The sequence below is a fragment of the Nipponia nippon genome, unplaced genomic scaffold, assembly GCF_047370975.1.
Source record: "Nipponia nippon isolate SJK-2023a ecotype South Korea unplaced genomic scaffold, ASM4737097v1 scaffold_7, whole genome shotgun sequence".
NCBI lineage: Eukaryota > Metazoa > Chordata > Aves > Pelecaniformes > Threskiornithidae > Nipponia > Nipponia nippon.
In genome coordinates this window covers 34,076,079-34,101,640 of record NW_028262391.1, presented here as the reverse complement: position 1 = coordinate 34,101,640, position 25,562 = coordinate 34,076,079, and the positions used below count along the sequence as shown (strand labels likewise).

At 38.7% G+C, this 25,562-nt stretch overlaps 1 protein-coding gene and 2 long non-coding RNA genes across 4 annotated transcripts; 2 read left to right on the top strand and 1 right to left on the bottom strand.

The window, feature by feature from the left end:
* Nucleotides 1-374: 374 nt before the first annotated feature.
* Nucleotides 375-7,940, top strand: LOC148050994 (uncharacterized). Of its 2 annotated transcripts, XR_015700803.1 has the most exons (4): nt 375-702; nt 6,180-6,317; nt 6,867-6,943; nt 7,811-7,929. It is a non-coding gene; the product is annotated as an uncharacterized LOC148050994 (long non-coding RNA). The 2 variants fall into 2 exon arrangements; XR_015700804.1 differs by lacking the exon at nt 6,867-6,943 and having other exon boundaries at nt 7,811-7,940.
* LOC104016463 (leukotriene B4 receptor 1) lies at nt 6,949-25,553 on the bottom strand. The gene is made up of 2 exons (XM_087740899.1): nt 25,254-25,553; nt 6,949-9,639 (listed from the first exon to the last, which is right to left on the bottom strand). The coding sequence occupies exon 2, from the start codon at nt 8,739-8,741 to the stop codon at nt 7,731-7,733; it is 1,011 nt and encodes a 336-aa protein (XP_087597025.1). The 5' UTR covers nt 8,742-9,639; nt 25,254-25,553; the 3' UTR covers nt 6,949-7,730.
* LOC148050993 (uncharacterized) lies at nt 7,971-13,256 on the top strand. The gene is made up of 2 exons (XR_015700805.1): nt 7,971-8,108; nt 12,429-13,256. It is a non-coding gene; the product is annotated as an uncharacterized LOC148050993 (long non-coding RNA).
* Nucleotides 25,554-25,562: the final 9 nt, after the last annotated feature.

The window sequence follows — 25,562 nt, the reverse complement described above, 5'->3', positions numbered from 1 at the left end:
ATTTACATAAATTTAGTAGGAACATAAATATCAGTGAAAAAGTGGCAATGTTAAAATGTGAAATAGCAAAAACAACATAATTTTTTCTTTGAGGCTCCCCCTCTTTATACAAAGTTGCCCAACCGAAGCCATTACATAAAATGACAATTAAGCCTTATGGGCATTATTGAACGAATAATTTGCATTATCCTGTTCTTGTTCTTTGGTGTTCCCATTGCTGCTCAGAACCTATCAGGTCCCTGAGTGCACTAATAACCCTTAATGACCCCGATTAGCTCCACCTGAGGTCACCACTCCACAGACCCTGCCTATGGGTCCTGGAGTCCATATAACCTCAGGCCCGGATATTCAGCCCTTCCCTGAGCTCTGTTTTTTGGAGCGCTGGTTTTGAGTTCTGCCACAGCCATGCTTGTGCTTGGCTGTGTACCTTGTTGATACAGGCCCTGATCTGTGCACTGACTTCCTGGCTTGACCCCAGTCCTGACTGACCACTGAGGTCCTGCTTGGTGATCACTGGGGCTGTATCTGATGCTGGGTACTCTCAGTGGACCCGATCCTGACCCTGACATACAGATTGACTTTCTGGCTTGACCCTTGGACCAGCCCTGTCTGCATCACAACAAGCAGGAGCCCTGAGTGAACCCATAGTGAAAGAAAATCCTCAGTTTTCACGTTACTTTAGTCATCGCAGAGCAAAGTAAGGTGCGTAATGTAAAATGGCTGGTTTTTTTAGTGTAATATTCAATGCAAGTCTTGGGGTAGAATGGATATTTAAGGAAACACATGGGTAGAACCCTTCAACTCATGTGCTCTTCTTCCTAGAAGTGCTTACGAGAAGTTCTTCAGCAAAAATCAGTTTCTTCTGATTCTGATCTTTTTAAAAGTAGGATTAATCAATTAGTGTAATGCTATTCGATGTGACAAATGTAAGAGGATTAAGCCAAGCCTTGTTCATAGACAGACTCTAAAAGCATACAGAGACTAAACATTGCAATAGAGAAAAAGGGAATTTGGAAGCAAATCTCTTTGATTCTATTTTCTGCTTTACTCTTAACACTTCTTCTTTTTTCTTAAAGGCAAAGCTTTTGTGATTTTCTTATCACTGACATATTTAAGACTGCAAAAACTATTCCCAATTTTATCACAATGAAGTCAGAACCTTTTGAGGGCACCTCAAAACTACCAAGAGCCTAGAAGTCAACACTGTCACCTGGGATGAGATGTGAGCTACTCAAGTTCAAGAGTTAGGGTCTAGCTCAACATGCTTATCAATGGTTTTGTTGGGGGGGGGGGAAGTAATTTTCAGCATAGGCTTTTCACAAACCGCCATGAGGTAATTCTATTCTGTCAAAAATTCTCAGCCTGCCTAATTTATGCAGTGTTTGAAATAATGTGGGCTTGGGTTCCCAAAGAGTAAGAAAAGAACCAGCTAGATCACCCTAAAATGAGTAGGACTTGGATGCTTAATATACTGTTGTGGTTTTTTGTCAGCCTTTCTGTCTTAATGACCTGCACCTTAAGTTACGCTTCACGACTGAAACAATGAACAAAGTTCCTCACCAGTTGTTTCGGTGACTTTAAGAGTATTAAAATTAGGCCTAACTTTTTTAAATGGAAGAGCCACACGGTGGCAGGAGAGAACAAGGCATGTAAAAAAATTGCTCTGCTAAATGCGTCCTTAAGTTTTAACTACATAATGCTCCCTTCTACAGTGTAGCTGAAGGTTCACAGCTATATTTTTAAGTCTAAGGGACACAAACATAATTCATTAGTTACAATGTTTAAAAAAAATGTCCATGACTTCTGAGTTTCTGATACAACTCACCAAGTTCAACAGGGAATTATACAGTGAATGTTAATATTACAATAACTGTTGAAGTTATATAGTACAGTTAAGATATGGAATCGGCAACATGTTTTTAGACTGTCTACACTGCCACATCTTATCACAGCATGAGGTGTCAATGACTACAATGATCTTCACATAGCTATTTCCCTATTGTCACTTTTATGGTGATGCTACCAGGTTAATGACAGGCCATAAATGGTGCTTCAAATTCATAATTCTCTGAAAATGAAATATTTAGCCCTTCATTTTTTATGTAATGTGCTACATCATGAACAGGTCTGCTATACAAAAATGAAAAGTCAGATTTTTCACTTGAATATCTACTAAGAGCAGTCCAAACTACTAATCCTCTGATTTAAGACCATCTGGACATAGACTTCACTTTATGGACATCCATAATTGCAATACACTAATGTTTCTAGATGTCTCACTACAGTTAGCACTGGTTTTTAGTTAATAGCCAATGGAAATAGTGATGCACTTAGTTGTACACACTGTTAGTACTTACACAATTGCAGTCAAAACTGGAGTGTAACCAGTTACCTTTGCAATCAAGATGCTGTTCAGGTAGCTGATTTCTATTAAAGTAAGAATAAGTGGATTTTGTAGTTGTAGGAGATGTGTAATCTTCCTAACTTAAGAGTTGTGATCGTTTAACCTGTGCTGGAAGACTTTATAGCATCCTTTCCATTAATTCCATCACTTCAATCACCGACTTCAAACTTTCTATAAAAATAATTTTCTTTTAATCCGAACCTTTTTTTCAACTTAAATGAATCTAGTTTAAAATGTTGAATCCTTATGAAGAACCACCAGCATGACTTTTAAAATAATTGGTTTAAGGGGAAAGAAGACATGAAGGAATCAAATAGCATATGATTCTATTATCTCCATACCTATCGGTGCAAGAATTTTCTTAGTACTGTAAACAGTGTTGTAAAGTTTCTGAAATCCTAGCGGCCGTTATCATAGCCCTGGTCACACCCAACTCTTAATGCTAACAGGAGCAGCGTAAGCTACTCACCCTCTCAGAGGACAGGGTTATGTCTTGGTAAACTGTGTTTTATTGGATTTTTTTTTCTTTAACCTATTAAGAACCAGTGGAGATCTAGCTGAGGAGTTTTCTAATAAAGAACCATTTTAGCGGTTAACTGATCTGGCAAGAAAGTATTTACAAAAACCTGAAACTGCCTTGCAACAGAGTAGTTCTCATTTCCCTCTCTGTTCTCTTTGTATACTCAGCTTTCATAGCTGAACTTCTCAATTTCATTCTAAGGCCATGTTTTTCTTAATAATCTTAATTGGCTTATTTCTCACTTGCTTTTCCACTCTAATCAACTATAAGTTTTTCCTTACTCTTCCCTTTTCCCTACACATGCAGAAAAGGGAGTAATATAAGAGTTGTAGGATATAAAACCAGAGAAAAACTTCACAATTGTTAATATTTGCTAATTCTTCATCTTCCAAAATATTTATTATAGATCAGACTCTTGGTTAAATGTGAAAGAATTTGCATGCCTATGTAGTCTCCATGCCATCTGGTAGATTCCAGGTTCTTTTACTCCTTTCACCCAAGTCCTGCATGCAAATCTTTTAGTCCTGTTAATAGTAATCCTAAGGGTTCCATAACTGCAGTCTTAACTGTCTTTAAAATGTCTCTTAACTTTTGCTCTAATTCTTCCTAGACAATGTTCTGCTGATTTTGTTAAAGAAAATAATAAATTTTCTTTAGTATAATGCAGTTGCCCTGCTTCTGGCTGCAAACAAGGATCTCTGTGATTTTCCTTGTGTTACCTCTTAAATTACAAGTTGCCTCTAATAGCCACAAAGCTCCACGGTTTTAATCCAGACCTCTGTAATAACTATTTTACCATGATGCTTACAGAAAACTTTTGATGTCAGCAGGCAACAAAAGGTGTGAGATTGATACTTTTTCTTTGTGTTCTTTTTTATCCTTCTTGTACATTGGCTATGTATGAACTAAAAATACTGCAGGCTCTCCTTCAATCCTGTTACTACAGCATGAATTCACTTTATGCAGCATGATCCTACTACAGTAAATGTGATAAATTCCTGATGTATACCCATGGAATGTTCACAGCAAGTTTCAGGCTGGGTAAGACTTTAATGTTAGAGATTAATGTTAGAAGATTATTAATTGTTAGAAGATTATTACTTTTTACAAACATGAGAAATTCAAACCACCTGGTCACCTCCTAGTACTCAGTGTTCTAAGCAGCGTTGCATTGATTCCACATAATGTTCCCTGTACTTCAGTGTAATCTGAGGTGATTTGACTCAGGTGACTGAAGCGGCCCTCTCTTAGCTCAGCCTTCTTCCTGGCTGTGTCATGAGAAATAGCTGGATGCTGAAACCACAGACACAGACTTCATAAACAAGGACAGAAGAGTTAGGAAGTAAGAAAAATAAGAGGAACTCAAATGAGATGAAACCTTATTTTTCTCAGAGGGGTCCGACTGTCTCAAGAGTTCCTAGTAAGACTGCTCGCACCTCCAAGTCACTGCTTTGAACTAGCTTGAACAACCAAGGAAAGTCTTTGCTTTCTATCAATCTTCCAAGATAATCTTGATTACATATCCAAGATGGATATGTAGTGTAGTCAACAAGAAGTATGAAGTAACACTATCATAAGATGCAGCATTTTGGACCACATCTACGCTAGGTCTTAGATTTGGCTGGGATTCAGTGCTTTAGGAGACAAGAATATCCACTGCCCATTGGCTGAACGGGCCTACTGGAATCTGTGTAGTTTTGTGATAGAGCACGTTAGCCTAGACGAAGTGGTAAATCTTGCTACATTGATAAGCCTGATGTATACCTGTTAAAGGAAGAAGCAGTCAACCGTGTCATCAGCTTATACTTCTACATTGACTCTTATGGACCAGTTATATCACGGCTGTGTTGTCAAAAATATTAAATCAGTGGTTTTCTTATCTGTGCATACTAATGTTTGCAAGAATTAACTCTATTTGCCCTGTGGAAAAGTGGAATTAGTTAAGGTTGCTGTTTTAGCATCTTTTACCACTCCTCAAACAGCCTTCAAAAGAAACATAGTTCTTCAAGATGACTGACTACTGGACACAGCCATCCAAGGCCATTAATATGAACATAAGAGGACAGTTCTAGCTCCTTGATGGACTGCATGTTTTACAAGTACTTCAGTATTACAGTTGTGAGTAAAAAGCAGTGGAGAAAATGTGAGAACTGAATATTGAGGCAGAATATTCATGCTATCTACTGTCAAAGCACAAAAGTAGAATATAGTTAATGTGCTGCTTTTCGGTCTGTAGACCATAAGAAAAATTCTCATTGTTTAGTTAACTTAGTTTAGGTCTCTATACTAAGTACTGTAATTTCAGTGGAAGAGCAGCACCTGGTAGTAAATGATTCTGAATCCTCAGAGTAACAGCTTTCAATTCAAAACTGCCTTAACTAATAATGTCATTATTCCCTAGAACGTACTTACTGATCTGTGGATGTTACTAGTTTGCTCTTTAAGATTCCTGGATGCTGGGCAGGATGCACCCTGAGCAGCAAAGTTCACTTGTATGTGAGTGACAGGATAAAAAGAAAAGAAAAAAGGCCTGACTCACTATTCCTTACCCATTGATTTATAAAAAACAACCAAAAACCAAACACCGCTGCCGTAGGCAGTATTGCACAGACTATATCTGGCCACTGATCCCTTTACAGTCTGTCCCGGGTTAGTTGGAGCTGAGCATAAGGCACTTAACATGCAGTCAGTGCTCCCAAAAGGCTTGAATAGCAAATGGCACAAAAAAAAAAAGACTGCTTCACGTCTGAGATAGATGATACACACAGAGAGATGGTTAGGGGTTTAATCTAATTCCTAATAAGATGATGGATTATAGCTAGGTATAGGGCACAGAAAGGAAAATTTCAGTCTGGTAGCTTGTACTAAAGTTTTGTCTGAGTCTTTTTCCCAACCTGTAAGCTGTGAAATGCTTGGTTCCTTGTGGCCTGGAACCCCAGCTCAGTTGCAGTGCTCATGTGCTTATTTTCTCCTCATCTGTTCTGTGTTGTTGTTGAACAGCGAGTGACTCTTATCTCAAGAACATACTGGGAAATACAGCTTCACTTTTTTATGGAGTAGATAGATAAAGTTGCTGCTTTTATTGTGAGATAATGCCACATTGCTGTATTGAATATACTAATAGCAATTAAAGAGCCATGAGTGGGGTGAAAAAAGAGTGGTAGGTGGATGGCATAAAGTCTAAGGGATTTCATCTGCCGCTTCCTCTTTGCTGCAGACAAGGTCTTGATAAAGTTTTATTTACTTTAATTTCAGTGAAGAAGCCCTATTGATGGAAAGCCCCCTGTGGTGTGGACTTTTCTCATATTGAGAAGAAAAAAACCAGCTTTTTCATAACAAGCAGGAATAACAAATACATACGCAAAGTTTAGAGAAATATTCTTCCATTAACAGGTAAGGATTTTACTTCCCCGTGTTGATTTCGGTTTACAAGCTTAATTAATACAACTCAAATATCCTTGGTTGTTACACAATCAGATTTTGAAAATTAAGTTCTAGTTAGTATTTGTAATTTCTTTGTAGATGTGAGTAACATACCTATTTAGCAGCTGTCCAGAACAAGGTACAGGAAATTACAATATGTTTCTTAGTCATCAGTACTTATCCTGATCTTATTACAAATCATTGACTTGAAAATAAGCAAGACTAAGCATAAAAAATGTTAGGCACAACTGAAATAAAAAAAACTTCAAAAGCAAACACTTGACGCCATGCAGTTTTTCCACAGTGAGTTTGCACACATTCACAAAACTAAAATAGGCTCCTTACAAGCGCTAAACTTATTGGTTTCTTATGGCAAAATCCACTCTATTCTATGAGAGAAGAAAAAATAATGCTTTTATTTGCAAGGTTGTTCTTATGACATTAGACACATTGTACTGCTACCATAATTTTCTTACACATAAAAAATACTATCAAGGATGTCTCCTTCCCTCCCACCAGAGCCTGATCCAATTCCTCCATAATTTAATAGACATCTTGGAAGCTTAACTGAATCAAACTTTTTGAGGATACTCATGGTACGTATATTTAATATAGCAATAGTTTAATTGCCAGTGAAGTATGCAATGTATTTGACATCAAATATAGCATGAAGTCTGTAACTACATTTGCCATACAACACAGAATTCTTGTACCTCCTGTTTTTTTCTGAAGAGGCATGTCACACTTCACATTTTACTTGTTAAAACCTATTAACACGACATAATTCAGTAAATGAGCTTGACTGTGTAAACAACCCTTATTATTTTCAAACCTAAATAAAGCAATGAATAAAAATATCTGTATTTTCCATCTACCCAAAAGAGTTTTATGTGTTGTTAATATACTTTAAAACCATTCTTACCCATACCAAGAATTTAAGTATGCTCTCTTAAAACTTTAGATTATATAAGGATTTTTGAGCATCTGACAATTTTTCTGAAGGAAAACTTGGTTTTAAACCTTCAAACCTTCTGTTTTCCACATATAGTCCTTTTTTGTTTTCTGCACACAGACTTTCTAGAAATCACAAATAATTTTAATGGAAAGTAAAAATGCTGCATTCTTTACACTTTGAGCTTCTAGCCACCTTGCTGAGGTTCTCGGCACCAGTGAAGTAGTGCTAATTTCATGATGTGGATACTAACTTAGGAACTGAACTAGGTTGTCAATGTCAATTCTTTTGTAACACACAAAACAAACCCTAATAACTTTTACCTGTCTCTAGCTTCACGTGTAAGTAAGCGAAACTGAGAGTATGAGGAGAAAGGACACTCCTGAAGGAATGGCACAGAATCACATTATTCATTAAGTCTATGTTCCTTGTTAGAGATTTTCTGTGCTCACTAAAGTATCTTCTTGTTTGGTTACAACCAAACTTTTCTTCTTGTCTTCTTCTGTTACAGTCTGACTCATCTGTTCAAACAGCTTTGATATCTTGGCAAATCTCAGGTGATTCCGAAATCTTCGTGCAGCAAAAGCATAAAGTAGAGGGTTAATACAGCTACTGACGAATACAAGTGCTCCAGAGATGTACACTCCTCTGCCTACAATTTCATCCAGTGCCAAAGACATTTCCTCATTAGAGAGTTCTATCTGAATTGAAATAATATCTAGGATGTTAAAGAGATGATGAGGGAACCAGCATAAAATGAATGCCACCACAACGCTGGCAATGAGCCGTTCCGATCGTTCCTTAGATTGGTAAGTCATTCTGCTTATTCTTCTTGCAACACACATGTAACAAGTGCAAATAATTAAAAAAGGGATTACAAAACCTGCGAGAGTCTCCAGCAAAAGATATGACACTTTCTGTCTATTAGAAGAGTAGTTGCGACATGTGCATAGTAGTCCACCGTTCATTTCTTCTGTCTCTTGAAATGGAATGACAGAAATGCCAAAAGTAATAGACAAGAACCAAATGAGGAATATGATTAAAGAAATCTTTTCTTTTGTTTTGTATCTTTGAATCGTGAAAGGGTAAAACACAGCCATTAACCGCTCCAAGCTGAGTGCTGTAATTAGAAATATACTAGCGTACATGCTGCAGTAAATAATGAAAACCAGTACTTTGCAGAAGATGACTCCAAAAATCCATGAGTCAGCGAAGGAGTAAATCCAAATTGGTAAAGTAATCAGTACAAGGACATCTGCAATGGCCAGGTTCAAGATCAGCAGTACTGAAGGAGATACTTGCTTCATTTTTGTACAAACAGTCCAGATGATGATGCAATTTCCAGGGGTCCCAATAATAAATGACAAGCTCAGTATTATGCAGACTACTGACCTCACAATATTCCACGTCGAGTGGATACTGCTTTCCTCAGCTTGACTCATTCTGGAAATTCTTCAGTTCTTGGTTGCCAATATCCTTGGTGCTTTGCACTCTGCTTTTATTCTGAAGGTGTCAGTGAACTACTCGAGAGAAAGGAAGTTCTCTAACTGATATTCTGTAGACTAATAGGGCATATGAGCTCACATCCTAATGCTCACTCTTACAAACATCTGACCAGATATGGTAGTTCCTGTTGTTTAGGAAGACAGTGTGCATTTCTGCATACAAAGCAAAAATAAAAATACAGTGCAGCACGTGACTTTGCTTTTAGTTATACATCCACCATATTACAGCAGATTTTAAAGCATGTCGGTGGTCTTTCAAAAGTGTCCCTATTTAAAGAAGCTTGCTACTTCGTTAAAGTTACTGATCTACTCAACAGCTATGAGGAGAAAGAAACCCTCTTTACGCTATTCTACTCATTTGTTCAATAACTCAACATTTTATTTTACAAAAGCCAAAAAAAGAGTGGTAGCAGATAAACCACAGATGTGCATTATATGTTTGACATGAAATTCCATTACAAAGCGTAAAAAAATTGTGCTTACTGCCTTCATGTCATCTTTTTTAGTTCAGCAGAAAATGGTTCATCGTGCTTTAGAAATATGCTGGCATAAAGGAAATCAACATTTGTCCTATAGTGAGACTGTACTGGTACAATAGAGTGGGTTGGAGTTGTATTTCCAATGCTCTGGCAAATTGCAGTCCTTTAGCCAAACAATAACCATCAGAATAGTCTGGAATATAGGGTTAGAGGAGGAAATGCTCCGTGTCAGAGAGAAAATATATTATTACGTTGTCCTCTTGCTGAGCCAGCAATGGGCTAGGACTTTATCTGCTAGGAAACTTGGTAGTCAATGCAGTATTCAAATCCTGTGTGAATCCTAAGTTCTTCAGTGTCTGGCCAAAGAATATGAAAATATTTTGTTATTCTCATGCCAAAACATCTTCTTTTAAAGTTCATTTCTAAAAAGTTAAAGGAGGAACTAAAACAGCAGCACCGACAGAAACATTCAAGAGTCACAGAAGTGAAACTGGAAGGGTATTTTCCATAAGAAAGATGCATAGAAAAAAGGAGTTATGCATAGCGGTCTCTCTTAAATTTAAGACTGTGGTACAGATTATTTCCCTAAGTGTTGAGGTAGAATTTTACAAGCGTGGCAAATGTAGTGCATAATATTAAGTTGAAAAGTATCTTTCACCGTGGAAAAAGGATTGCAACACCACCCCCCCCCAAATCAGCTTAGCTGTTTTTCATCTCGTAAGAGTATAATGAGATCAAAAGCAAATCCAGAATAACCCCACTGAAGTCAAGTATTATATCTTCAAAATACTATTTGTGTAATAGAGATTTTAATTTGGATTTAATCTGATATATGATTCCAGTTCCTTTTATTTTTAACTACATTTAACACAGATTGGGTAGGGGAAAAACCAAAAACAGTTGTTTGTATTCTAAAGGGAATTTCTGAAAACCACTTGTGAAAATCAACTAATGAAAGGAAGTGCGGGGCAATGTCTCTTCTTCTAATGAAATCACCTTTATACACATCATTATTTTTCCAAAAGTAACTTTGGAAGGGCTCTTTAATACTTTATTGACAGTGGCATATCTAGATTGAACTAAGTTTTTTTAATGAAAAAAAAATTCAAGGAGAGATGCCCAGTACTTCTTGTCACCTGATGCTACAGGGACAGGCATGTTCTTTCAGGTAAAGTCTGAATCTAGATTATGATTACTGTATCACATGCTGATTATTAAGAATTTGACCTGATCTGCAGAGGGCCCAGGTAACTGAAGACTTTAGATAGTAAGAAAGCTATACTGATGACTAGAAATTCTGCTTAACTGAAAGCTATGATAATTACTAAAAATTCTGTGTAACAATAAGCTATGCTAACTGCTAGAAATTGTAGATAACAATAAGCTATGCTGATAATTAAAATTTTTATGTCATAGTACAGCTCTAATTGTAATTACAACCCTGTGGCCAGTCCTCATTCTACCAAGGATCCCCAAAAGAACCTGTATGTTCCTGTAGCATTGGGTGACACCTCTGTAAGACTTTCCTCTTTAAAACTTTACTTTTGCTGGCAAAGAGCAGTTGTCTGTACAACTATTGGTATCGGTATTAGTATAGTTCTAATCCAGTGGTGTATGGATCTGGTTGAACTTCTGAAGCATCTGTCCTTACATTTTTCAGCAACATGTTTCTCCACTTCGGTCGAAGTTTGCTTGCCAGATGGCCTCTGCCTCTGGCTGTATCTTTCATTTAAACAAGAAAACGAATCTCAGAATTGCAGCAACAGCCTGGGATTTCTGTTTCAAAAGCGATCCCAGACAAGTGTTGAAATGCTAAGACTTCCTTAAACAAGACTCTGAAGACAGGCCATTAGACTTACTTAATATCACAGATATTAGAGTTAACATTAGCTAGGGAGCATGTTTCTGAAGAGCTTGGTGTAACTGTTGGATCACTACAAAAACTTCAGACTGTTTGTAAGCTGTCTTTAATATTCTCTAAAAGTGTCTGACTGTTATCTGTCAAATTTACACTAGTAGTACACAAACTTTATGGGAAATTTAACAAATATTTCCATTAACAAGGGGAGCAGTGTAGTATGTTCAATAACATGCTAAACACAACAGTGGCTAAACAACTCTGTATCTTAGTCATTCTAGTGACCAAATGTGGGTGGGGCTTTTAACGTATGAACACGCAGCTGGACTTCTGATCACATAAGCTCTGGTCTAATTCTATTAAAAGCAGTGACATCAGGCTGCATTTCTGTGTTTTTTAAAAAAAAGTCTAAATTTGTGAAGTTTTTTGTATGCATGCATATTATATATAGTGCGACAATTCAGTCATTAACATGGGAAACTTTCTGTTAAGTCTGTTACCTTTAGATTGGCAAACAACTTCTGAAAACTTTCCAAGCTCAAGAAGTCTACGCTACTGCTAAGAAACATCTTCAATAGAATTTGGTTTGGCTTCAATATTAGGGGGGTATTTCACTCATTCTTTCTTTTTCTTTGTGTGCGTGCATCAGCTTCCCTCTGGTGGATGGTCTGTAATTTACACTACCACTGAGCACTTTCAGACAGCTGTGTTTGGACCACTAAATGTAAATTATAATTGATATTTCCAGCTTTTGCATATATATTCTGAGAATCAGAATTTCACTTCAAGATGCTGGGAGTCTTTGGGCTAACAGCCTCTGCTCAAAGTGCATCCACCCCTCCATGCAGTAAGAGCATACCTGTAACAATTTAAAGAGTAGCTGATGCATGGGAAATCCATACCATGTAACTTGTATGAATAGCTGTACCAAAAAGACTTTTAAAATCCTCTCTAATTTTTGTCTTCAGAAGGGTCCCCTGGATGTCTGTTTAGTAAGTGACTGTAGAATAATGACCACCAAGTATCACATATCTGCTGAGATGCTGTAAACTGATGTTAGTAACCTTGTTTGCCTGCTAATGCTGAAGGGAGGAAGTTACTGGTCTAAACCTCTTAGTTCTTCAGCCATTGAAACAAGGTAGTATTTGCAGGATTGGTATAGCAGTCTTACAACAAACTCAATTCAATGGTGCTATTAACGACAGTGTGAAAGCGGCACACTTCGCCTTGATCAGAGAATTATGGGCTAGTTCATAGTTGATCTAAATGTTGCTTTCTTGATTACAGGAGGGTCTCCTATATAAATGGGATCTCATGGTGGTGCGCAGAAGCTAATAACGTCTCTGCTCTGCAACTACTGCAAAGGAAAAGTGTAGGAAAAGACACGTACCAACACTTCTAAGCTCTTACAAACACTGTTTGTGACAGCAGCCCACGAGATAGCAAGTACAAATGAGAACAGTCTCAGTGCTTCTTTACCACCAGAGAAAATAACTTAGTGAAGAGCTACCCTGGGATCAGTTCCAGAACATAATAAAAGATGTGTACCGTGCACTGTAAATAGAAAGTTTGAAATATTCTGTGCTGTGTGCATTGTTGTTAAGAAGTCTTCTAATAATGTCGCGAACTTATATACCTTACCCAGCTGAGTAGCAAATAACGATAGTTTTACATGACTGGCCAGAGAAAAGATTTCCTGTTTGTTATGTTCAGGGAAAACTGCTTTAGAACTTGTGATAGGAGGAGTGCTTACAAGGCACTATATTTATAATTCTGACTACAAGCAGGATGAATAACAACTAGGCAGAGATTATGGAAAAACTTAAAAATATCTTTTCTCAACATTATTATGAATGTATATAGTTTTAATTTCCTATTCTTCATAGTACAAGCTTTTAGACAGTAAATGTATAGATTTGTTACAATTTAGGGTGAGACTTTGGCCTGTTCTAAATCAGCTATCACTAAGTTGCTATTTGTATGTACACAAACTGTTGCTAGCCAAAATCCTTATCTACACAAGCCATATCTGGCACCACCATTGCTACTGGGTAAATCAAATACATTGTTTACATACTCTTCCTTTAGAGTAATAAATTACTGATGTCAAATAGATGATTTGCTGCCAAAAGTTACTTGATTTTTCTTTATTGTTTAGCTAAACCTACTGCCATTCCTACCTCGTTTGCTGGGATCATATGTAAATATTATACTACTATAGGATCAACGTCTCTGTTTTTCAGCAGTGTAATGAAAGAAAGGCTTTAGCAGTGCATCTCTTAGTGAAGGACCTGTGATTAAAAAAAAAAAGCCACAAACCCATACTTTGCTGTGCACGTGCTGCAGCAACAGATGGTAGCTGTTGTTTTGCACATAAACCAGGCATACACTATTTCCTATAGCATAGTCTTACGTAAAAGGATCAGTCCGTCGTAGTTATGGATTTTGAACACAGGGCGGCACTGGGGAACCATCTATTGGTTTTGTGGCTAGGCCTGCAGGCCATGGAGGTGTAGGCTTTCTCTGCTCGTGGCGCACCGCGTGGGAGGCCGAGACCCATAGAACTGATTCTTTTGCATAAGCAGATTAGATGACTGTGACTTAAATTTCAATATTGTTTCTAATTTATTGATAACTTTATAGATAAAAATCACAATGTCTTTTCTGTCTTGCAGATCACGTTATTTCCTAAATACTCCTATTTCTAGCTCTCTTAGTTATGTTTTGATATATGTCCATTTCCCATGTTACATTCTGCTGTAACTAACACAATAAGGGCAGCTCCCTCCGCAACAAAAATAACTTGGAATCTGATTTAATTTTCTATGCCTCTGAACTAAGAACGTTTGGAAAGTTTGGCAAGGATATTAACAATCGTTCCTTCAGTGTAGTTTCCATTAGTGTGTTCTTGTAATTTCTTTGAAAAGCAGATCAAATTGTGATCTCTCATGTTGTGAAACAACCCTGCTCAGCAGACTTGAGCAGCTTCCGAGTCTTAGTTAATTCCTTTAACACACAAGCATTGAGATTGAGCCACTATCTTGGGCTCTAGTGTGACATGAAGACTTGGTTTTGTGGCCTTACATCAGGAGATGGGTTAACTGTGCTGAAGGTAGAAAGACTGTACTAATTTTATGAGGAATACAAGGATTTTCTCCTGCTCTGTAGCAGCCACCACAGGTGAGTTACCTAAAGAAACTTGTAGAGGAACGCCTACGCCCTCAGTCACCTAGTAATTAGCATACTTGGCATGTTGTTCTGCATAGCTAGAGAGGCTAGCGCACTGTACTGTGTTGCTATTCAGAATTATCTTGTCCAAGCATTTTTAATCTGAAATAAAAAGTAGTCAGGATTGATTCTGAGGTGCCACACACAGCTATGGTAACAGCTATTTACTAAATGCACACATGATACATTGTATGGAAAAAGGGTAAGATATGCAATCTTCAGGCACAGGTAATTTTCTATCATTCTGTAATGTGATCTATTGCTTCTGTAGAATTTTTATTTAATATTAGAAATGGCTGTGAATAATGATGACTTCTCCATTAAATGAAGCAAGTGTTTTCACTGGCAGAAAGTGCTAGCACCATTTTCTTAGTTAAAAATCCAATTACTTACGGATTTTAATAGAATGTAAGGCTAACAGACTCTAAAGTCATCTGATTGCATATTATTCTTACATTTGACTCTTGAGCCCAATAACATGATCTGGGTTTAGGCATTCTTATTTCTAATGTTCTAGTGTTGAGTCAGACCAAGAAGTACTTTTAGCCCAGTATCTTGTCTCTGATGGCAGCCAAAAGCAGGTGCCTAGGGAAGAATATAAGAACAAGCCATGTGTGACTATACTTGCCCCACATATTCTCTGGCATTTAGCCAATTACAGCTGAGGAGTTTCCTGAGCCAGGTATGGGTTTGTGTGTTTAATAAAGCTTTGCGGACATTTACTCTGCAGGTGTCCTAAGTCTATCCTTGAACTCATGTAAACTTCTAGCACTGCAGTTGTGATACATGCTGTGTGAAGAACCACCTCCATTTGTTTGCTGGTCTCCTGTTAGCTTCATCTGGCTCCCCACAGTTTTTATGTTGGAAGAAACAGTGAATAGCTGCTCCCTGTTCATCCTTTCCATAGTCCTTATTTGACTAAACACTACATCTGTCAGTCATTTCTTATTTCCAGACTGAAGAGTTCTTGCATACAGGATCAATCCTTATATAGAAACCATTCTACACTTGTCATCATCCCTGTTGCCTTTCTCCCTTCATTCAGTTCTTTTACAGCCTCTTTGAGACAGAGGAACAGACTAGTTCTGAAGTTTAAGAGTTCAATTAAACTGCAGTGTGCTGCAGAGGGAGAATGAAAGAAACCAAGTTACATGGAGGTCTAAGATCCCTCTTCTCAAGTCTGTTTCACCCTGCTACAGTGTAAAAAGGAGCATAGCTTGGCTGTCTATACTTAAACTACTGTCAAAAATGTCCTTATCTTTTGAAAATTGGGGATTAGTTTACATTCAAATCACAAAAATAGTAATTAGCTTTTTTTTTCTTCAATGCCACTCTGTGCTCTAGCATTTAGCAGACTTTGTTCCAAAGGTCACTGTGTCATTCTTCCTTCATTTACTCCAGATGCTCCACAATCATAGAAATCCTCATGTGATGCAATTACCTTGTAATCCTTAAACCATAGGTTGTTCTCTGTCTGGCAGAGCTTTGTGTCTCCGTTTGCTGTATGTCCTAGTCTGTGCTTAAACAATTAAGAGTCAAGTAGGATTTAAATATGCCATTATTTCTTGGTAGCTTTGTGTCTTGTTAAGCCTATCTGTGTGGGAAGCATTTAGTCCTTGATGGTATTGAATGGCACCTCTTTAATATCTGTTCTTCCCCTACACAGCAAATGCGTGACCACTTTTTTCATGATGGCTGTTTTCCTGGCTTCTGAGTTGCTACGTATTAACCATGCTGTGTGGCATCCGACCACAATATTACTGAAACCATTGCTACAGCTCCGCTGCCTTGGTTTCCCTCTGTATTAGCTGGATGTACTTCACGTTGGTATAGCAAAATGTTTACTATATATGCAATATATCCTGATACAGAGTGCTGGTTTTCAACACGTTTTGAGGTCTGTTACTGAGTGAAAAAACGGACTACATCATAGTAGGGAAAACATGGCTAGGGCTCTTGCTAGACAGTGCTGCCGAGTATCAGCTGATCAAATTACTAGGGGTCCCCCCCCATGACAAATCACAGATCCAGTCACAAACTTTATCCAAGTTCTACTTCTCTGATTCAGGTTTTGAACAATGTTAGGCTGAATCTATAGTTCAGGAGGTTTGCTAGGTTATTGTTTATCATCATATCAATACTATCTTCTAGACAAGTTTATACAGATATCAAGAAGACAACTCTAAAGCATATAAAACCAGACATTTAAATAGAACTTAAATTTTGAAAATTGTTAGCCTTTCTATGTTATCTGAGAACAGTCATCTTCTGTAAGCACAACAGAAAAAAATCAGTACTGTCTAGCAGCTTGCCAAAATGAGGAAATATCCAACAAAATAGAGTAAGATACAAGCTTTGAAAGAATTGTTTTCTCCAGCTAATCAAGGCATCTTTGCAGCCCAGAAACACAGCAAAACTGTTTTCACAGATCATGTTAGGGTGAGCTCCAGGTAGAATAGCTGAAATTGCCTCATAATAGTACATCCTTTAACAGAAAATCATGAGACCAATTTAAAAATGAAATGCCACATGAAGGCTCATATATTTCTTGCTTTCAGCAGAAAATTTGTTTTTATGACACATGATAGCAGTACTCATTTTCTACCACTTCTTCGGCTTGTAATCTGAGCAGCTTCACTTCCAGCTGCTAAACACTGATAGCCAAATGATTTTCACCACACCATGAAGAAACTCTTAGGAGTGTTATTCTAGTAACATATTGGCCATGTAGCATGGTAGCAATATTTAAAGCATCTCAAACTTTTTATAGCATATTAATTAAAAAAAAGTTGTTCCACTAAATCCACTTTCTCAAAGTACTGTGTCCAGGCAGTCTTTGACAAGCTTCCCCTTTCTCACAAGTGCTCGAATGTCTCTAAAGTATCATTTTGCAGTTTAAAACATGACAGGTTAGTTCACTGTCCCCTGTTCAAAATGCCCTTCACTCAGTGTTAATCCCAGAAATGGGTTAAATGAAATGGTGGAATTTTATTAGAATTCTCATTCCATGTTCTCCTTGTATTATTTGCCCAATAGAACTATCAGAATAACTGTCCTGATCTAAGTTTGATCCTAGCTATGATTTGAACAAAAGGATTAGAATAATGACCTTCAAAAGGCCCTTCCAACCTTAATTTTCCTATATTTTTGCACTGACATGTTTGAGACTGCCTGACACAATGCTACTCACGATGCTGCTGATGAAACCATTTTCCCATGATTAACCATTCCTAACTGCCTGCGTCCCTCAGCCTAAAAGGGAACTACGTCCTTACAGGAATCATCAAGCAGTACTTTTTAACTTAACATGCCCAAGGGATGGGATAGTAAGTGTCTGTGCACAATCTAGATGCATTTGTAGGCTTTCTACTTCTTTCTTTGGAAAGTCGTATCAGCCAAACAGCAGATCAGGCATTTATTTTCACATGCACTGACCGTCAAAACTCAGATCTGAACAATTTGTTTGGTTAATCTTGTTGATTTTCTTTGTTTTTTAATGTTAATGTACCTTAACGGTCTATGTACATTACATCTCCACATCCAAGACCACCATTTGCTTTATAGATGCATCTTTTAGTGGGACTGCACCCATGTTTCAGATCCAAAGAACAATAATTATAAAATGACGAAAAAAAAATCTTTATATATCCCTTACACTAAGTTAAACTCTCATCAGTTCATTTTTTAATGCACCCACTAAAGAGGAACTCAGATTGTTTCTTATAGGCTGAAATGAAGTGTCTCAACAAATATGATCAGTCAGATTTTTTTCCATACTTCGGTGTTTGAACAATTTAGCACTGCAAATGAGTGAGTGAAACCTTAATGAGACTAGATAAAGACCAACATTCCCCTCAATAAATTACTAAATAACTGACATCAGTTTCAGTTCTTCTGGACACACTTGTGTTTCCAGAAATGGATTCACTTTTGTCAGTAATCAGTTGGATCTAGCAATAGCAGTGTTGTGTCTTTTTAGAAGTAACTTTGAGCTAGCTAGCAAATTTCCTAAGCCCTGTATTTCTCAGCAACTTCCCTGACACCCTGCCCAACTGGGATACCAAACAAGGTGTGACACTGGATGAAATTGCTTATTAAACAGAAGAATAGTGCTCTCCTTACCTTTTCATTATATGTGGGCTAGAATCCTGAAATGCTGCAGTTTGACTCATGCCACATGACAAACAAGATTTCTTTTGCTTTCTTTGACAAGTATGTCACTGTGCGCTAGCCCCTCTTACAGTCTCGTAAGACATGTTAGCCTTACAATAACAGCATGCTGAATTCTGCTTTTTCTCTAAATCTTCTCTTCACCTGAAAAGTATCTTGCCTGCAGATCAAAACCACCTTGTTAGCTTTCTACCTCAGACTGTGCAAACAGTTTCTCTGTACAGCAAAAAATGTCAGGTTCTACCACTCACGCAATGTGCTGGGAAGTTGTTGTAATTCACGGGAACTTGTGCAAGACATAAGCTGTCCCTGAGGGTTCAACCTCCTCAGTTTTCATCACAACATAGATCATATTTTCAACTCTTTTCCTCATATATACATCCTACACAAAATTGTATCATCTCCCCTTTCCCTCTTCCTGTGCCGCCTTTTATTATTTTTTTTTAATTCCATATTTTGCCTAGCTTCAATTTCAAAATTCTTCAGTGGTCCAACCCAGAAAACAAACTCTGAGTAAATCTTAAGTAAAACTCCCAGTACCTTAAGTCTCAGCATTCCTGCTAAGAATTTCTCGCTCCCAGATTCTAACAAAATTCTCTTTAACTGAGCAGGAATTCTGCAATTCAGCCTGTTAGTCACTAGATCCTTACAATTTACTATGAAGCTCTATTATGTGGATGGTTTACAAGCACAAATTGATTTGCTTTAGCAAAACGTGAGCCAAAAGAGTAATATGATCTCTATTATACAGATTAAAGGTTTCAACATAGGAGAGATGACAGTCACAGGATCTATTAATTGTGGATATCCTACCTTGGCAAATGGCTAAGCTCTGATGTTCTAGGTTGACATTCATGTAAACCTGCATTTCTGTACTCCCACTAGCCAACTGCCCTCTTTCCCTTCTTTCTGGCCCTGTTCTGCACTTGTTGTGGTTTAACCTCAGCCAGCAACTAAGCACGACACAGCCGCTCGCTCACTCCCCCCTCCCTGGTGGAATGGGGAAGAGAATCAGAAGAGTAAAAGTGAGAAAACTCATGGGTTGAGATAAGAACAGTTTAATAATTGAAATAAAGTAAAATAGTAGTAGTAGTAGTAGTAGTAGTAGTAGTAGTAGTAGTAATAATAATAATAATAATAATAATAATAATAATAATAATAATAATAATAATATACAAAGCAAGTGATGCACGATGCAATTGCTCACCACCTGCTGACCGATGCCCAGCCTGTCCCTGACCAGCAGTCCTCCATCACGGCCAACTCCCCCCAGTTCATATACTGAGCGTGACGTCATAAGGTATGGCGTAGCCCTTTGGCCAGTCTGGGTCAGCTCTCCTGGCTGTGCCCCCTCCCAGCTTCTCGTGGACTGGGCAGAGCACAGGAAGGTGAAAAGTCCTTGACTAGTGTAAGCACTGCTTAGCAACCACTAAAACTTGATAACTTGTGTTATCAACATTATTCTCATCCTAAATCCAAAACACAGCACTATACCAGCTGGTAGGAAGAAAATTAACTCTATCCCAGCCAAAACTGGGACAGCACTGTAACCAAATTCAGCCTGAAAGAGACTGAGGAACTAATTTCAAGTCTTGTTTACTGTCCTAATGCTGGTGAGCATGGGGAACAATATGGAAGTGAATGTGAAGTGCTGAGGAAGCAGGGAGAAGGAAAGCATATTTGCAGCCCTGGTTCACATGCATGTCAGATTGTGTTCTGGGAACTATGTGATGTGCTTATATGCAAGTACAGCTTGAGTTTAACAAGCGTTGTTTAACAAGCACAGTGACTTTCTAAAAAGTCTGCTAACGTGTCCAACAGTGGATGTAAAAAAAAAAAAAAAAATCTTTGCTAAAGGTAAGAAATCAATAACCCCTTCAGGCAGTCCAGAAGTGGAACCCCCCTCTGGCTAATTTAACAACACTGGGCTATAAATTGAATGGAAAGTCTGGTATATTTATGGAATCTTCTATATTTAAAGTTTTACTCTGAAGAAATATTATTACATAACCCAGTGTTGCTATTTAAAAAAAAAAAAAAAAGGCAAAAAAAAAAAAGCCTCCTTCCAATGCACACTCAGCTCTTAAGAAAAATACATGTTTATGACTGTCCCCCTTTCAGGTCAGCTGCAACATGTAAGTATTATTACAGGTCAGTCACAAGTGTACTAAAACCAAAATAGATTGTACAGGTATGACTGACTTCAACTGGCCTCAAACCATTCTTCAGAAGGAAGGGATTAAACTTGCTTTTTGCCTCCTGAGTTGAGTTTTAAGGGGTAATATTTGTTTAAAAAAAACCCAACAAACCAATTATCTTGATCTATAGATAGTGAAGAAAGATCATAGTGGTGTTGTATGATTTTATTTTAGTGATGCTTTTTCAAAATAAGTCATGCTTAAACAATGGCCAGGATTCCTATTGATGGAGGAAAACTTATAAGGGTAAATCTGTTATGTCAAGGAGCACTGGAAATCTTTGTGGTACAGATAGAAGAATTATTAGGGGGAAAAAAATTCCCGGCTTCTTTAAAAAAATCCGTATTGTCTAATGAAGCTTTAAACTGAACAAGTGTGCTCTTCTTAAGGTGAACTTTGTGGAATCTGACTACTTGTGGCAAACTAAACCAAAATGTATCACTCTAGTCTTCCTGAGTTCCTTATACCTGTGTATATGTTAGTTTTTAGCAATGCATAGGCTTATGTAGGTTTCTGGGTAGGCCTGACTTATTCTCACTAGTTGATTCCTTCCTGGCCTTGGGCACCAGTTCAAAATTGTGCATATGAACATAACTTATTTAAAGCTGAATACTTGGGCTGGTCTGTGATGTTTGGGGGTTGGAAGGAAAGAAATATCACAGATCTGTATTGTAATATTTTCCAAAGACAAAGAGAATTTTTGGGAATTCAAGAAGAGATGTCATACTGATGTCTGCAGGAAAAAATGAAACGGGTAGCAGATGCTGTCTATACGCTCAGTAACAAGGAAGATGATTAAAGCAAAACACTGCAAATTGATCCAAATGCTACTTTTTGTATACATAGCAATAAGCATCTTACAAAATCTTTTACCTTCTTTCTTGTCTAAGAGGCTTCTGCGAGTGTCTGTATTTCACTATTCTCATTTTCATTAAGGTTGGATTCTGGGTCTCAGGGATAACTTGTATTGGTGCAAATTCAAACGCAAAAATTAGGATGGCTGGTAAAATCTTGTGAGGTGGTAAAGTTTCTGAAAGATACGACTGATGATGATTGTGTTAACATATCCTGAACTTGGTAAATTCCTGAATGAAACACATTAACAATGGGGAAGTGCTGACATGGGCTTCTGCCTACAGTGTAGATCTGTGCCAACACTTTGGTTGCCTTCACGTCTTGTCTTTGAAACTTGCTGCTTTTCTACTAGTGTGTCTAGCTCAGCACAATTGTGTTTGGGGGTATGTGAGCCAATACAAACACTACTTAAATGGCAAGGATCAGAAGCAAACAGAGAATTCTGTTCGATCAAATAAAAGATGTTTAAGCAAATATTAGATTTCTGGAAAGGATTGTGTCTTTCAAATAACCAGTGTGCAAACTCATGTCCAATTCATGGTTTTTGTCAAGTTGCCAGTGCAAGCCCTCAAGGAGTCTTAAACAAAGATAGCGCTACTGATATTGTAGTTTCTAGTGTTTAATATAGTTTATTTCTGGTGGGGTTTTTTGAAAGAAGTAAAGAATATTTTCTTAGAAGACTGATTATGCACATTAAAAAAAATTCTTTACAGTGGTAACAAACTGGCCTCTGGAGTATGTATAATGATTTTTTTCACCTCATATATAAGTGAAAAGTACTGCTTTTATCAGTAGTTTCAACTGTAACATCTTCCTTTTTCATTTCTGGCCAGCTTTGGATACAAAACATGTGAAGGAAGCAGTATATAGCATATACTTTGTATAATAATAAGCTTGCTGGCATTTTACTGGTAGTTCAGACTTGTAGTTGGTTCTGTTATTTCTTGAATTTGCCTTGGATGATGACTAGTAGCATTCTGTCCCGTGGCTACACATGGTCAGGCTCCCGAATTGCTGTTAATCTACAAATGCCTCCCTGTCAAGTCATTCTCTGTGGAGAAAGAGCTGGATTGCCCTTCTAACAAAACAGCACTTAGAAATACTTACACTGACTGATTAATAGCAGGGTATCATCAACTGTAAAGCAATGCTAAGGGACTCTTCAGAGTGTCATGGTTCCTCGAGTTTGCTGGTGCAAGTGACGATAGGACCAGGCGCTCAGTACGAAAACAGAAATTTGCTGTGCATATTTAAACAACCTTACAAAGGCAAAGAGCTTAATTTACTTGGGTTTTGGATGTGAATGGTCCTGATCTCCCAAAAGGAAACAACAAAAGAAATAACTAACATACACTACTTGATTCATCAGCTGACAGACCATTATCTAAAGGGCCTGGGCTTGCAGAGCAGGAGGAATAGCCATTATGTGCTTAGCAGGCTTTCCCTGGAGAAGAAGAAGATGGAAAGGTTTTTAGTGAAGTGTGAAGATACTCCCAGCTGCCAGAACAGCATAGAGACTTGTAAAAGAAATATTAAAATTGGTTTGAATTGAGTATGGAAATGTCTCTGTGTGATACCATGAGTAGAATCAATAAGGCAAGGGTCACAAAAATGACACATATGTGATAATCAAGGACAGAAATAAGAGCAATCAAACTGGTAGACGCTAACAAATGCAGTGTTTACATCAAGACCAAAAGGCCTGTGCTCTGAGAGGCCTACAGCAGAAATGCCTTATCAGCAGAAGACCTGCCTTCTGCTAACAGGAAGATAGAGACAAGTTTACAGTAAGTCATACAGGCCATTCCTCTTTCTGCTAGCTCAGCAGGAAGACAGACAGATACTTCAAAAGGAGGGAACACAGACAACAGGCAGTGAGCTTGCCCAAAATTTACAGAGGGTGAAATAAGAGACTGAGACAAAAAAATCACATCATCATAACCCACTCCTAAAAGGCATAGAAAATCTGTACAAAAACTGCTTTGCTGCTGCTCAAGGCAACCCAAGAGATGTAGTGAGGACTTGACAGCTGGCATTCCTTGAACCTCGTGTCATAGCAGAAGTGATCCTGGCTTGACTATTTGGACATGTGCATTTTGGGACTTTTCAATACAGGAGTATGAGAGAATGACTGTGAGTGACTGAAATCAGTTTTCTTTAAATATTGTTTTACCCTTCCATAAGGTCTTTCGCTGCATTTTGTAACATTTCATTCCTACACTAGGATCAACACTGCAATCAGTTTTACAGTCATACTTGCACACCCTGTAGTTTGTTTCAGCAGGTCATTTCAAGTCAACACTTGCATGGTGACTAAGCACCTGGCTTTGGGACAGGCCTTTGGGTTTGCTGGATGTTGACACCTTCCCATTGCATTGTAAATATACAAGGCGTGGCAGCTGCCTTGAAAAAGGCAAGTCTAGATTTAGACTTAGCCTTAGCTTCCTTGAGTGATTTGTTGCATTTTCTTCCTCTGTCTGAAATAAGATGTGTCCTCCTCCTTCTATGTCAAGGCCAAGCCAGCCCCATCACTTTTCTAAACTCCTGTCAATAGGCTGTGTATCTGTTATACCAGATTCTGCCTTCACGCACAGACCTTTTTGACGTCTTTCTGCAGGAAGTACAAATGTTGTTCAATACTGAATTTGGTGAGGTGAGAACAGCTTCAATTTTATACCTTACAGTGCGTATAGCTGGTAGGAGTTACCAAGTCAGTGAGAAGTAGTTTTCTACTTCTACTTGTCTCTCACTCCCATGTCTCCATTTGTGATATTGTTCATGGTAATGTACTAACTGTTAAAGGTAGGAATATTTCTGAAAAATAGTAGACACACTGAGGGAGATAGGAAGCTGTGAAGCAGACACTGTAGTGCCCTTGTTGCAAAGTAACCCTGTCAGAAAAAGCTTTACCTTGAGCATGAATTGATAACACCTGGCTTAGAAAGTGTGTGTCCACACCAGTAGATAATATGAGCGAACCAAGGAAACCTTGTCGTGCCCATCAGCACAGTCATGACTGATCACGAGATGTGATTACATTGGTTCCAAGTACCATTTTTTTTCTCCGGTTAGTTTCTGCTTCTGTATACCCTTCTTTCTCCCCTCCGACAACCAGACACCCACCAAACAACGCGCGCTTCAAACTGAGCATGTAACTCCTACTAACTGGTACTGCTGAAGCACAAAGGCTTATATCCCTTCTGGTTTTAAATTACTGTAATTACGAGCCTGTTCTTGCTATGTGTATAAAGATCTAATGATTTTTGTTTTTTTAGTATTGCCAAATGCCTGACCTCAGTGATACTCCGTACCAATTAGCTGTCACATTAGTCAGGTGTTGCCTGAAGTACAGCTATGCCCACAAGCTTTTATATCGGATGCCCAGTCCCTTGACAGTGTAATGCTAAAATTCCCAGCTCTGCTAAGTATTTTTGTTTTTCCTTAAACCATTCTGACCACGCTCCTTATGCGCTACCTGTTTTTATGCGTAAGCTTTCTAGCAAACGCCCCTTACTTCACTTTTAGAAATCTTCACGATCACACAGCTGTAGATGGAGTAACGTGGGACGAACGCACTCCTGCCGCAGCACGCCTCCCTCCCGACGTGCGTACTGCCAGCCGGGACCACAGGCCTCTTGCCCGCACCTGCGGGGCGCCCTACCTGTCGGCTCTGCCTCACACCGGCCGGGCCAGGCCCGCGGCAGCCGGGGGCCTCCGAAAGGCAGGGGGAGCCGCCACATTTACAGAGGTTTCTGCGGCGCTGGGCCGTTGCGGCTGGGGGGCGGCGGGCGGGCCGCTGCCGGGAGCGCGGGCTCCCGCCGGCGCAGCCTGAGGCGAGGCCGCCCGGCCCAGCGACCGGGGGCCGCCACACGAAGCGAGGCCCCGCGGCAGCTCGGGCTCTCCGCAGTCGGCTGGTGACGCCTGCGAGGGCGGGGCCGGCTGCCGGCGGGGCGGGGCGGGGCGGCGCGGC